This window comes from Bufo bufo, chromosome 1 (assembly GCF_905171765.1).
Source record: "Bufo bufo chromosome 1, aBufBuf1.1, whole genome shotgun sequence".
In the NCBI taxonomy this organism is placed as follows: Eukaryota; Metazoa; Chordata; class Amphibia; order Anura; family Bufonidae; genus Bufo; species Bufo bufo.
In genome coordinates, this window is record NC_053389.1 from 603973945 (window position 1) to 603989454 (window position 15510).

At 43.4% G+C, this 15510-nt stretch overlaps 1 protein-coding gene across 1 annotated transcript in view; it reads right to left on the bottom strand.

Moving 5' to 3' along the window:
* Positions 1-15510, bottom strand: part of MAPK8IP2 (mitogen-activated protein kinase 8 interacting protein 2) — an 87791-nt gene that overhangs the window by 24993 nt on the left and 47288 nt on the right. Inside the window, exons 3-7 of the mRNA XM_040415756.1 lie at positions 13766-14014; positions 12551-12560; positions 11657-11740; positions 9503-11350; positions 9217-9292 (exon numbers count right to left, since the gene is read on the bottom strand). Of these exons, the coding sequence (XP_040271690.1) occupies positions 9217-9292; positions 9503-11350; positions 11657-11740; positions 12551-12560; positions 13766-14014 (2267 nt within the window). The remainder of the gene's footprint in view (positions 1-9216; positions 9293-9502; positions 11351-11656; positions 11741-12550; positions 12561-13765; positions 14015-15510) is intronic.

The following is a 15510-nucleotide window of genomic DNA, read 5'->3' on the forward strand; positions in this document are numbered from 1 at the left end:
CTGCAGGACAGCTTTAGAACTTGATTGGGCCTGCTTATCCACCATCTGGACCTATTGTCACATCTGTGACAGGTCTCAGAAGGTCTGAAAGATTATCTACGCATTAGTGATCTCACAGCCTCTTTTGGTTTCACTTTGTCTGTGTGTTGCTGGTATGTCCACAACTCCTGTTCAGGTGTGGATCATGTGACCTTTACCTCTCCCTATTTAGTCTGACTTTTCCCATCACTCCTTGCTTGGGTTAGCTTCATTTGGTCTTGGAAGAGCTGGAGTGGGGTTCGTGTTTAAGTCCTGTTCATCCTTCATCCTCTGAAGTTAAGTGTTCCACTTGTCGTGTTTTGTATTCCCCCCCCCCCTTCCCTGGTTGTTTACTAGGCCTCAGTGAGACGCTAGTTCCTTCACCAGGGAAGGAACGGGTGGTCTCTGCCCTGTCATTATCTTTAGGGCATCTGATGGTCACCATGGTTTTCTAGGTTCCCGTGTATGGGTATCTCTACCATCGAGAGGTGCCCATATGGATAGGAGTTAGGGCCAGGAGCAGGGTTTTATAGGTGGTGACCCTTTTCCTTCCCTAGCGGTGAGGTCTAGTGTCTTTCCCCTTCCTTCTTGATTGTCTTTTGGTGTTCTCCCCTACTACATCCATGACACCCATCCTGCGTTGCAACCTTTCATCAATTTTTCTCTTCCGTCCACGTCCAGGAAGATTAGCTACAGTGCTATGCGTTGTAAACTTCTTGATTATGTTGCACACCATGGACAATGGAACATGAAGATCTCTAGAGATGGACTTGTAACCTTGAGGTTATTATTATTTTTCCACATTTTTGGTTCTCAAGTCCTCAGTCAGTTCTCTTCTTTCTGTTCTCCATGTGGCACACACAGACACACGATGCAAAGATTAAGTCAACTTCTCTCCTTTTTATCTGGTTTCAGGTGTGATTTTTATATTGCCCACACCTGTTAGTTGCCACAGGTTAGTTTGATCAAGCATCACATGGTTGAAACAAAGTTGTTACCCACAATTTTGAAAAGGTGCCAACAATTTTGTCTGGCCCATTTTTGGAGTTTTATATGAAATTATGTCCAATTTGCTTTTTTTTTTCTTCAATACACACAAAGGAAATAAACATGTGTATAACAAAACGTGTAATTACAATAATTTTCAGAAAGAAAAGTACATTTTCTGGAAAAATGTCAGGGGTGCCAACACTTGCAGTCATGACTGTATATAGACACATCACTGCTGCAGCCACATATACAAAGCCCAGCCAGGAGGAACATAGTGGGGTCAAACTGGTAGGTATAACGTGTTATTTATGTAACCCCCTCCCTGCCATTTAAACATGTTTGTTTTAGCTTGGGCAACCCCTATAATCAATTACTTACTGCAACCTGGTATTCATTGTTACCTTTTTTTGAAAGCAGTATTTTGATGCCTACTGCAAATATACTGCTGTTATTTTCAATATGCTAAAGCTGAGTAGCTCAGTACAGGAACAGTACTAACACTGTGTAGACCTAATCACATTTCAAAGATGGGTCTCTTGTGTCTAAATGACACACACTTCAATGCAAACGTTATTGCTGAACCATTTTCTTCCAAAAATGCATAAAAGCCCCAGAAGGATGAAAAGGTTTGACACTGTGATACTAACATTGTACAGATAGCGAAGAAGCATTTTACCATATAAGATTTGTCCACTTGATGGAGCCAAAGTTTTGTCAATAGCTAAATATTGCTCCACCCTAAAGTTGGATGTCCACATGAGATAGCTAAGGCCAACAGCTAATTTACCCGACACATGCTCAGCCAAGCCTGAACATGAATCCTACATTTCTGTTTAAAGGATGAGAAAAAGAGAATGAAATAAAACTACACATATTTAAAGGGGTTGTCCAGCTGTTAACATTGATGATCTATCGTCAGGATAGGTCATAAATATCTGATCAGCAGGGGTCCGACACCCGGCAATCCCACTGATCAGCTGTTTTAAGAGTTTGGAGAGTGCTCCCTGCTAGTGCCGCTTTCTGTTCATCACGCTGCACTTCATCTCGGAAGTGCAGTGTAATACAAGTACTCACTCCATTCAAGTGAATGGAGCGAATACTTGTAATTGCAGTACGCCACTGCTCCACAGGAGACGAGATATAGTGTAATGATGATAAAGTCAACCAACTGATTGGCGATAGGTCATCAATATTAACGGCTGGACAAACTGCTTAACAAGTGTTCAGTGTTTTGAATGGGTTGGCTGTGTAACCTTCATATATTTGTTATATAACATCAAGTTATAATTTATGAAACTTAAGGGTAGAAATGGCCTTGCGGTTCGCCCGGAGGTCGCTTCGCGGCGAACTTTGCGTGTTTGCGATTCGCCGAACATGCGAACATATGGAGAAATTCGCGCCCGCCATATTCTTTTACATTGTGAAGAACTTTGACCCATGACACATCCATCAGGTGGTACAGAACAGCCAATTGAGACATTTCAGCACATGGACATACCCCCTACCTTATAAATAAACCTGATCTGGCCGCCATTTTACATTCAGTGTTTTGCCAGTGTAGGGATAGGTTGCTGTGTGGAGCAGGGACAGGCTATTGGGGACACCAAACGCTAGCTAATAGGGCCACAAAAGTAATTTTAAGCACTAGTATAGGTGTGCTATCGATATGTGTGATACACAGAGGGGTGCGATATACTTATAATATACTTTTATAATGAGTCAAAAACACATAGATCTATATAGTGATCACCTGGAATTCAGGGGCCTAGGGGCTAGGGGCTTACTAGGGCCATTTTTATATAGGATAAGGTTCCGGACGGGGTCGCTCTTATCAGGGCGGGTGGTCTGTGGTTAGGCTATCAGGGCCAGAATAGCACCCCCTGTAGGGCAATATCAGGGACAGTTCTTTTCCCACCCTGTCCTTCAATACCACATCATCATCTAGCCCAGGGATGGATGTTTTTTTGTTTTCCCTCCTGGATTCATCGATGTGCACTGGAACCCCCCCGGATTGTGGTAGGACATATGGTTTCTGATTTGGTGCCGCCGAGCACCTGATTTAGTGCCGCCGAGCACTTGTTATTGCCGACCACATCTACGGTATGCTTTTTGGTTAACTTTAATAATTTCATTTATTTTCATTTTGAGGGATATCTTTTCTATTCACACGTCCACAAAATGGGTCCGCATCCGTTCCGCAAAAGCCCATTCATTTTCAATGGGGCCGGAATGTGCTGTCCGCATCCGCATCTTCCGCATTTGTGCTTCCGTTTCCGCAAAAAAATACAACATGTCCTATTCTTGTCCGCAATTGCAGACAAGATTAGGCATTTTCTATTATAGTGCCGGCGATGTGCGGTCCACAAATTGCGGAATGCACATTGCCGGTTCTGCAAAACACTTACGGACGTGTGAATAGACCCTCATAATAAAATTATTAAAGGTTACGTTTTATCTTTATGTATATTCTAATGGATTGCCTTCCTTGTACAATGTTATAATATACTTTCTATGTTAGAAAGTATATTATAGTTGTGGCTAAACCAACCTCGCCACTGGGTTTTGGAGGGGCCTGGCTGCTGGCCTCTTGCCCCAGGATTATGGGCCCTCTCATCAGCCAGGCCTCATTTGTTCACAAAGGACTTGAACTAACTTGAACTCCTGGTCTAATTCGTGCCATTTTGGGATGTTAAATGTCTGTGTATTGAAAAGGGTTGTGACATTGTATGTTTAAATGGTGATTTCTGTTCTGTTGTCCCCACATGTGTATTGGTGATTTCCCTTTGTCTTGAGAGATAATTGGATTGCTCCTTGGGTGTCTCCAGGGCAGAGAGGAGGAAACCATGATGCATTGTGGGGATGTATTGTCTCTGTGTGTCCCGCAGTGCTGCATGTCTGTCCTGTGTCACAGTCTTCCTTCTGGTCCCCTAGGGGCGTGTACACCAGATGGGCTTGGTTGTTTTATACCTCCCTGTGGGCGGACCTGTATTTGCAACAACTGTAATAAAAACCAGGCTGGGTGTGCCAGCACCTCAGACCACTGCTTGACCCTCAACATGGAGCCTTGTCTCGTTATTGGGGGGATCCACTGTATGCTGTTAGAGACTGATTGCCAGGAGTGTAAGCTGATTCCTGTTCGTCTGCTAGCAGCTATTCCTGAGGTTCCAGTTTGGAGTGCTATTTTGTATCCAGTTCGGGAGTTTGGTGTTCTGCAGTAGCTGTGCCTGTCTCTCAGAAAGGGGCATATCGCCATATAAACGGATTTTAACCCCTTGTCTGCTGAAGCGGTCCGTTACATTGGTGGCAAGCGGCGGGATCGTTCCTACAGCCAGAAGGACAGCTACAGGAGACACCATTTCTGTGGATTCTACAATTTTTAAGGGCAACGCATGTCCCAGTACAGCGACCCTAAAAGCAACAGGATGGAACCAGCAGTGTTATACGAGGAGGAGGACCTGGATGGCCGGGATGCATTAAGGAAAGGCATATGGTACCAGGCCCTGGATAATGTACAATACCAGCGGGGTGAGAGTCTCCCCAGTGAAGAGCAGCGGTTGCAGAAGCAAGTGGCCCTGCGGATGCCCTTCCTGGGAGAGCAGCCCCTGGAGGAATGGGTGAAGGAACTAGAGCACCGGGTATGGCAGGAGCTATGGCTGGAGGATGCCTACCAGGCGCTTTGGTGGTATATGGCACAGTATATACCCTGGACAGCCGAACATGACAAGCCAGAGGGAGAGGAGTTTGATGGTCCTGGCTTGTTATGGGAGTCCTTTGCAGAGCCTGACTTCGGGAGCCCTGCACAGTCCAGACTTCAGGACATTTTCTATGAGAGGGAGGCTAGGCATGAGTGGGATGACCCCCATGAGGTAGAGCAAGACCTGGCTCACCTAGCAACCCTGGAGTGGGAACTGGAGCAGGACTACCGAGATCTCTTCCACTCCATTGGGAAAGCTCAGCAGGACAGTAAGGTGACAGACCCAGATCCAGACCCATTCAGCTGGGCAGATATTGTAGAGTGTTACTGGGAAGGACCCCAGGTGGCCGGTAGAGATGGGACCGAGGCCTCTCCACCGGTCCTGCAGGGAATTGGGAGCCCAGTCTCCATTCCCCAGCGGCAGTGTGAAGTGCAGGGAGGAGAGCAGCGTCCTCCCTCCCCAGCGGCAGGCTGAGTTACAGGGAGCAGAGGTAGTTGTTCCTGCCCCCCAGCAGCAGCATGATTTTTTGGGAATTGGGAGCCCAGTCTCCATTCCCCAGCGGCCGAGTGATGTGCCGGGAATTGGGAGCCCAGTCTCCATTCCCCAGCGGCCGTGTGATGTACAGGGAATTGGGAGCCCAGTCTCCATTCCCCAGCGGCCGTGTGATTTATTGGGAATTGGGAGCCCAGTCTCCATTCCCCAGCGGCCGAGTGATGTACAGGGAATTGGGAGCCCAGTCTCCATTCCCCAGCGGCCGTGTGATTTATTGAGAATTGGGAGACCAGTCTCCATTCCCCAGCGGCTGTGTGATTTATTGGGAATTGGGAGCCCAGTCTCCATTCCCCAGCGGCAGGCGGAGTTACAGGAGGCAGAGACAGTCGGTCCTGTCCCCCAGCAGCAGAGTGTCCAGCAGGGAATAGAGAGCCCAGTCTCTTTTCCCCAGCAGCAGGACACTGTATTGGGAGCGGAGACGGTCGGTCGCCCTCCCCAGCGGCTGGAAGTATGTATGGGAGAGGAGCTCGTTACCCCCTCTCCCCAGCGGCAGCTTAACGCACCAGGGGGAGACAGTAAGCCCCACAACAGTGCAGATGGGACCGTGGTCTCTGCACTTACAGCACAGGGGGTAGAGACAGTCGGTCTCCCCCTCCAACAACCAGGCTCCAACCAGGCTTCTTCCATGGTAACGCTGGCACCAGGGCAGAGTACCGCTGATACCTGCCCACAAAGCAACCTCCACTCCAAGCCAGGGAGCAACACAGAGACCGGGAGTACCAGCTACCAACATAACCTTGGTGGACTCACTGGACAGAGACAGGCTACCAAATTCAACAGGTCCAGTATTGGGTTGTGGGTGGACTGCCAGACTAACTCAGGTACTGACTGTGAGGTCATGTACCTGGTTAGTCTTCCCTGGGAGGGGGAGATGTGTGGCAAAACCAACCTCGCCACTGGGTTTTGGAGGAGCCTGGCTGCTGGCCTCTTGCCCCAGGATTATGGGCCCTCTCATCAGCCAGGCCTCATTTGTTCACAAAGGACTTGAACTAACTTGAACTCCTGGTCTAATTCGTGCCATTTTGGGATGTTAAATGTCTGTGTATTGAAAAGGGTTGTGACATTGTATGTTTAAATTGTGATTTCTGTTCTGTTGTCCCCACATGTGTATTGGTGATTTCCCTTTGTCTTGAGAGATAATTGGATTGCTCCTCGGGTGTCTCCAGGGCAGAGAGGAGGAAACCATGATGCATTGTGGGGGTGTATTGTCTCTGTGTGTCCCGCAGTGCTGCATGTCTGTCCTGTGTCACAGTCTTCCTTCTGGTCCCCTAGGGGCGTGTACACCAGATGGGCTTGGTTGTTTTATACCTCCCTGTTGGCGGACCTGTATTTGCAACAACTGTAATAAAAACCAGGCTGGGTGTGCCAGCACCTCAGACCACTGCTTGACCCTCAACACGGAGCCTTGTCTCGTTATTGGGGGGATCCACTGTATGCTGTTAGAGACTGATTGCCAGGAATGTAAGCTGATTCCTGTTCGTCTGCTAGCAGCTATTCGTGAGGTTCCAGTTTGGAGTGCTATTTTGTATCCAGTTCGGGAGTTTGGTGTTCTGCAGTAGCTGTGCCTGTCTCTCAGAAAGGGGCATATCGCCTAAACGGATTTTAACCCCTTGTCTGCTGAAACGGTCCGTTACAATAGTGCATTTGTATTGTGCGGCAGTTGTGTGCGGTTCTGCTGCGATACTGCAGGTATATAGAGGGTCAAGCGTTATTGGAACAAATAATTTCTACTGGTGTGATATACCAGTCGTCCCCCAAAAAAACTGATTGAAGCGGGGTGTTATATACCAATATACTTTCTTTACAGTGCATTTGGGTACTGTATAGTGCATTTGTGCATGCGCATACGCGAAATTTATATTGCCGATATTTCGCATTGAAAACAAAAATGAATGGAGATCGCAAATTCGAATAATGCATCTGGTATGTCACTGTCCATGTTGTGGGACTATTTGTGCACTTCTAGTAATTATTTCTTGACTGCAAATACGAGCTAAAGGTAATTCAGGTTCGCCTGCCATTAAAATGAATGGGACCTGCCGCAAACTTGCGGTTTGCGAACATTTGATCGCGTTCGCGAACCGCCCCGGCAGATGTTCGTCCATCACTACTTAAGGGCACATTTATTAAGACCGGCGTTTTAGAATACAGTCTTTATAAGCCCTATACCTGGTGGTGGAGGCACAGGCCTCTTCATAACTTCAGCACATCCAGCGCCACATCTAAATGTAAGATGTCCTTTGCTGTCTTACATTTAGACCTATTCTACGCCTAAAACAGGCGTAGAAAATGGTAAATGAAGGGGTCTACCTCCCCTTCCCTGCTCACACCACACCCACTTTTTTAGACCTGGCGTGAGCGGCTAAAAGTCACAGATTGAGGTGCAAAGGACTTTTGCTCCGCAATCTGTGCCAGAAATGCACCTAATTTAGGCGTATTTCTGTTTAATAAATCACCCCCCTAGTCCTTTCTGGGAAGGGAATTCTATGAGGTCTATAGGATTTTGTTGACTCCCATTGGTAAAAAAAATTGGGATCTTACCATCATAGCCAGATTACAGAACTTATGTTGCTTTATATATTGTTGATGCATATTGTGTGCTGTGGTCACTCCAACATAAGTGGTGGCTTCTAGATGCCATAAATATTTATAACTAGAGGTTATGACATACTGTAGAGCCAGGGGCAGACCACGCAGCTGCTATGGGGCCCGTGAAGAAGGGAGATTGCAGTGGACGCAAGGCCCCACCCCCTAATTACATTCAATACAGGCTCCAGTCTAGCTCCAGTCCAGAGTCCCTGTCATGAGTGGAGATAGCTAAGGGACCTGTGATGGCAACATGACTGAACCCTGGACCATTAGGAATTTTAAAAGACTCTAGGCCTTTATAACCAGTACTGACTTTTCACAGAACAGGACGAGTGATGGCTGTGCTGTAGATGCTACTGTTATGGGGCACTGTGGATGTCACTGATATGGGGGCACTGTGGATATCACTATTATGCAAGCACTAAGGATCTCACTGTTATCGGGCACTGTGAATGTCACTGTTATGGGGTCTCTGTGGATGTCACTGATAAAGTATGGGGGAACTGTGGATGTCACTTGTATGCGAGCACTAGGGATCTCACTGTTATCGTGGGGTGCTGTAGATGTCACTGTTATGGGTCTCTGTGGATGTCACTGTTAAAGTATGGGGAACTGTGGGAACTGTTATCAGGGCACTATAAATATCACTGTTATGGGGGCACTGTGGATGTCACTGTTATGTGAGCACTGTGAATGTCACTGTTATGAAGGCACTGTGGATGTCTTTTAACCACACACAAAAACAACAAATGAAATAGACCCATTCGAAGCTGAGTAATTCTACTAGTACTGTATATTGTTGGTGAATTTAAACTTTGTTTTTAGAATCTGAGTTCAAGGTCTTCTTATATCTAATTAAAGGAGTTATGCCATGAAAATTATTTATCACCTGTCCACGGGATAGGTCTCCTCTCTGAATGGAGCTGTAGTGCAAACGTCCGTCCACCATTCCATTCACTTCTATGGGGATGGTGTAGACAGTACTTCGGCAGTCTTATAGAAGTGAATGGAATGGTGGACCAACATTACTGGCACTACTGCTCCATTCAGAGAGTGAACTCAGGATCCCTCAATCTCGGGAGTGTGAGGGATCCCATCTGTCAGACGCTCCACCACCACCATGATCAATGTTTATTGCTATTTGTTACTTATCCTGTGGATTGCTTTGATGGGATAACCATTTTAATCAAAATCTATTTTAAAGTCAGAATTTACACCAGCTACAATTCAAGGAAAACAGAGTTGTTTTCATTGGATGACTGGTGTATTGTGAAAAGCAGAGTTTATAATGCAGGCAGTCAAATAAGGTATATTCAGAACAAAGTTAGCAAAAGGTTCAATTGTGAGTTATTACAGAGCAGAATTCTCATACCTGAAAACAGCTCTGTGTGTCTGTTCACGCTCTTCTCCATTGAGTACACAAGAAAATAGCCCAAAAGACTCAGTGCCTGGGGAAAACATCAGATAACAGTATTATTATTCAACAAAAGTGAGAAATTTGGCTGAAAAACATGACACAATATAACAATTGTGCAGACAATGTGAACTTGCTGCAGGTTTCACAAAGATAGGGGCGTAGGGATCACACAATACAACATATTTAGAAAAATTAGAAAATAGCTCACTACACACATACTTCTAATAAACCTTGCACTTACTGGAGGACCGTGATGTGCTGTTGACAAAAACATTGAGGAACTTCTTGGAGAAAGGCATGTTGGGCTCTGGTGATGAGTCTTCAGATGAAGATTCATTTTCATGGGCTTCAACATCATCTCCAAATTCATCCTCTTCCAAGTCACAAGCATCGCAAGCTCTAAGAAGGTCACTGCCATCACTTAGTATAGATGTACATCTCTGAAGACTAACCAGCTCAAGTTGAGTGTGCTCATCCACTACCAAAGTGTATTTCATTGAATCATAGGCCAAAGAGTCATCTAGGATTCGAGATTCAGCTGTAGACCGCTCCATAAAAGATTCTTCTCCAACACAATTATGGTAAGAAGAACTTTTTAGGCTTCTGTAATAAGGAATATCTTCGTCTTCCTCCCCAGTATATTCTAGGTTAAAGCCATGATTTGTTCTTGCTGTTGAAATGTCCATTGTGGGTTGATTTTGGTCTAGCTCTTGACAAAGATCATCACAAAGATCATTATCCTCTAGAATACCAGAATCTAAGTCACGATCAATATCCCAGCCATCTCTTCGTTCCTGAAGAATTTGTTCTGTGCCAGGCCAAGGTTTCTGTTCAACTTTATGCCCTGGAGAAAGGGGACGACATTTAGCTGTATGAGATAATCCCTCCAATTGAAGGGGAAGGCCCTCAAAAATTGGAGCTACAGTGTCACGTGAGTCATGCAGAACATATAATCCAGGAACATTTTCCTCTCTATCATGATGACTAAGAGAATGCTGTAGTGTCTCCATATCCACCAGCTCTATACTCTGTTGTGCTGTATCTAGCTCTTGTGAGGATTCTTTGGAACTTGTAAGATCAACCTCAATGTCTGGACTAACTGACTCAGGATCCAGCTCAGAGGCAGGAGAAAGAGTATCACATGATGGACTTGTTTGCCTTTGAAAACACTCATCTGGGCATGAAATGGGATAGGATCCTTCAGAAATCATCTTATTTACCAGGTTGCTGAGCAGCCAAGGCGAATCTGAATCCTCACTTAGGTCAGCTTCTGATTCAGAGTCTGAGTCATATTCACTATTTGCATCTGTTTCTGGCATGAGCTTGGGTCCTACAGGTAAGTAAAATGAGCGTCGTATACTTTCCAGACTTCGTTCTTTATTCTGATCTCCTTTTTCTTGTGAAAGGTTTTCCTCTTCATTCCATGTACTATATTTATCCTCTGGTTCTGTCATTAAAGGCCCACTCTCTTTCTCCTTGTCTAGCAGGATGGAGTCTTTGATTCCTTGAAGCCTTAATTCTCCCACATGATCTGGTTCTGGATCAGAGGTTGGAGAGCTTGCCTCTTCAATAGAGTTGGTGAGATGAGAAGACCTTCCACTGCTTGACTCACTGGTTAAGTCTAATTCTGTTTCTGATATTGAGGAAATCATGTTACCAACAAGTCTCCCACCCTCACAAGCAAATGCTGCTTCTATTTCTCCTTCTATGTCAGAATCAGAGCCAGGGGAGCTCAGATCCTGACTACAATGTCCTGTTGGCAGGAACCGACCGCGACTGGTCAAATCAGCCTCAATACCAGGATCTGAAGATGGAGATGTTGTTTCATTGGAAGAATTAGATGGATGTCCTCTGGTGCTCCCTCTCTGCTCAGGACTCAAATCTGCCAGATTCTCTTGAAGTGGTGTAGTTACCCTCAACTGTGAATCTGATGCCCATCGCTCTCCTGGACTGGAGACACGATTCCTGTCTGGAACAATCCTTGAGACATCAGTGATATCTCCACTGTCTAATTCTGTCTCTTCAGTATCATCATCTTCTTTTTGAGTTTCCATTTCAACATGGGTAACCTGGGTATGGGATACCATTTCTGTAGATTGAAAATTTTTATTATTAGTTTATTACACAGAAAATCATTATATACTTATAATTTGCAGTAAAAATAGGGAATTCAAACACAGAGGTATGCAACAACCATATTGCACCTTCAGAAAAAGACAGTGAGATCAAAACAGGAGGTAAAGAGGATAAATAAATGAATTCGTGCTAAGACAAATGATTTCAGTATGAACAAAAACATTCCAAACCATGAGGAAAATATAAAACTAACACAAATGAGAAATTCCAGGAAAGTAGTTATAGACAGCCATGCAAAGAATGAGTCTAACTCTCTCACCAGTCTCATTTCTCTCAGGATCTGCCCAGGTGTCACTCTGAGAAATGAATCCACCGTTGTTGTTAAGTGTGTCCTGAGATTCAGAGAATAGAACATCTCAAAATAATCCAATGTAATTAATGGCACCCACCATATGACAAATTAACCATAAAAACATTTTCATTGCGGCTATGCTCCTATTCACTTCAATCGGAGCAGCACCACAGTAAGCAGCTCTGTCCACTGAACAATGGATGGGGTTGTGTAGTTCTGGAGCCTATTTCCGATATCGGACTGACTCAGGAACAGCTGGCAGGCAGTGAAGGCATCAGGCCCCTGCCAATCAGATACGAATGGCCAATCCTTAGGGTAGGCCATTCATATAAAAATCCTGGAACACCCCTTTAAAGCTAGGGCTACATTGAGTAATATAATTGCTTTTTCATGTTCCGATCACTCTGTGGGGAAAAGTGTTATTACAAAAAGTGTAACCCCAGGTTAAAGGGAATGTGTCATCAAAAAATGACATATTGTTTAATTCAAGTATTTACACTGTATGCCAAAAAAATTGTTTTTGAATTTTTGATGATTTTTAAATGATTCTCTGTGTCACTATATATAGTATATAGCTTTAAAAAATTCTTCACGTTTTTCACACTGGCCAGTATGCCTAATAATATGTCAAGTCTTCTGGTATTTTGTACAACAGAATTGTAAGTGATGAACTTTTGGTCTAATGGACTTTAAAAAAAATCTAATAGCTATTACTTCAGCATTTATTGATACATTGCATTCAACTCCATATGCATTTCTGTACATCATTTAGTAACATCAATTCTTTAAAACTTCTCTTTATTTTTCTTTCTGAACACTTAAGATAAAGCAAACCAGTAACGACAAAGAAAAATAGATCATGTACTGTATACTAAAGCCAGCAAACAACAGAAAAAGAAATTAGACACACAGAGGCAATATGGGATAATATAATAGAGAAACAATTATAAGAGGGGAAAAGGAAAATGTTCAAAGCTTTAGTTTCTATGTTACAAACAGAAATTAAGAAAAAGAAAACTAACTGGATGGGAGAAAGTACACAAAAAAGACAATCAGAAAGGCCAAAGAAAATAAGGGAATCAGACTTTACTGTGTTATCACAATGTAATTCACACTAATATTTCTAGCAGTTTAGTATTTAACCTTACAATTTATTGTGGCATAATTCTTGAACACCTTCGTTATTTATCACTTGTCCCAGTGAGTATTTTCTGTTACCCAAACCAACAAAAATAGGTGTAGTTTACTTTTCTGGGATAAGACATTTGGAATATGGCATGTGCTAATGTAAGCGCTCATGTGTATACAGATAAATTGTGGGCCCAATCTTTTGTGGTTTGTAAATGTCTTCCAGGATGCGTTACTTTACTTGTCTTAAGTTTTACAGTGGTAAGTTTATATTATCAGTTCTATTGACCCTTCCTAATGCAGGCGCTGGTGATCAAATCTATTTATTCGTTTTTCTCAAATAACAGAGAAACCACTACTTAAAAAGCAGGCTCGCTGGTCTAATATTTACTCTTAGATATGGTCTATATATGAGGTTGAGCGACTGTGAATAACTGGCTTTACCCTTGTCTTCTAATCTTTTCACATATGGGAACCAGAATTCTACTTGGTACTTGAGTTAATAATTCCTGACAATCTCTTTTTGTTCAGTGTCTACACATGTTCTGCTAATTTGCAGTCTAAGTACAGTAAGATGAAAAAAATAAAATGAACTCTCCCTGTTAGCAGTGCATGAGAAATCAGTGCATTACAAGAGCTCAGCTCATCATTTCTGAGGTGTCAGCACAGCTCTGATTCCATTAGATACCAAAACATAGATGGGGCTGTTCTGTGACCTTACTTCTGAATAACTTAATGAGATTGCTGTAATGGAAGAAGCTCCAGTTGGACATTGTAAAAAAAGGCGATTCATGTGTTACTAAATACAGATTGTTATTGATTGTATTGAACTCAAATTTGTCTTCAGTTTGCTCCCTCTATCCTTAGTAGATTGAGTAGGCAATTCAAAGCTCCAACCGATATTACAATAGTAAAAATTTTTAAGATGTAAGCCCTTGTGTTTCTCACCTGGGTTCGAGGGGCACTAAGTCTTAATGTGCATGGCCTGTTTTTCAGGGTATCCTCAGGTGGTAGAGGAGAAGGATTTGGTGATGGAGGTGCTTCTACTTGTTTTCTGTTTTCTTGAGGTGGGAGCTCATCTTCCTCCTCTTCTTCATCCTCATCTTCTTCCTCATCAATCATTTCAAATTCTTGGAAATCCTCCTGGAAAGTGCAGAGTGCACGGGAAGGATCACATCTTCCAAAGCCAAGACCCTCCTGAAAAAGGAAATGAACATACAGTAATTCTAACATCAGTTGCAGGCACAAGAAGCTCATGGCTATGGGCAGCCCTACAGGAATAGGTGACTGCTCCTTAAAGATGATAGTTTTGTTCCTTTAGTAAATGCTGTTAACGAAAAAAAAAATAATAATAAGCTTTTTTAACACAGTTCACATGAGGCTTAAATGGGTTATCCCACAAAGTGTATTTGCCTGCAAGAGACATACAGTATATACATACATACATACATACATACATACACAGAGTCATTTTACTGTGAGTAGTCAATAAAGAAAGCTTTAAATCAATGTATTTCTTATCCTTGTCATAACTTATGATTCAGGCAGCTTGTAGGCTCTGTTGCTAGAGTGTGGGTGGGAAGCATCTCTGCCCCACATGATGCTGACTTTATCAGCAGAGAAAAGCCATATGTACAAATATTTGTATCCCACCCGAAGCTGTTAAAAATAGTCCTTTTGTTGCCTTCTTAAGGTGTGCCACATCAATCCCATTGCCTTGATAGTGTTGGTGCAGTTTCTTCTCTGCTTGTTAGAGGAGAAGACTTCCATGTTGCTTACTCAGCAGCTCCCCTGACAAGCAGAGAAGACGATGCAGCTTCAGAGGCAGACTATTCAGGAGGATCTCTCCACAATACCAGTGTAACCCAGCTGAAAAGGAGTATCATAATGGTGAAGGTGTGTCACTTTTGCTAAGGTAGATGTAGTAAATTGTGTTCAATAGAAAAATCTTAGTTGTTGACTATATAGTGAAATGAGCATTTTTTTATAATTGTAATTATAAACTATATTCATATTTTGGTGCTTGGTGTAAATAAAAGCAATATTCATCATGGGACAACCCCTTTAAAATCCTGCCAAGATTTCTTTTGTTCATGAAACATTTTTGTTGCTAGCAGCCCCTCTACACAACCACAGTCCTCTTCCCCCCAAACCTGCTTCTCCACCATTACAGATTGCATCTGTATGCTTCTGTACCACTTGTGCACTTGACCCAATCCAATCCCACCTCATCCCCAGTGAGTGTTTATCCCAGCTTATCTCTAATCACTGGAATCTTCCATTCCTACTTTAAACATGCAACCATCACACCTATGTTTAAAAAGCATTCCCTTGCTCAGTCCTCTTTGTCCAACTATTGCCCTATATCACTACTCCTGTTTGCTTCAAAACTCCTTGAATGGGAAAGAAGAAGGTGGGAGAAATTTCCCTGACATTAGAAGATATAACTTAGCAAGCAACTTAATACACTGTTTAGACTGGGTGTCGCAGTCCAGTCACTATTCCAACTACTAAGTAGAGGCCAGCTTAGTAGAACCTTGGTCATTATAGGCATTATTACATACTAGATACTCATGTTTATCTCCTAATGTAGAAAAGAGTCTCTTAATTAAGGATACTATAGCCACGTAGAAGGCCACCAGAAAGATGTATAATCTACCATTTTTACTATCCAAAAATTTAAACTTTTGGGG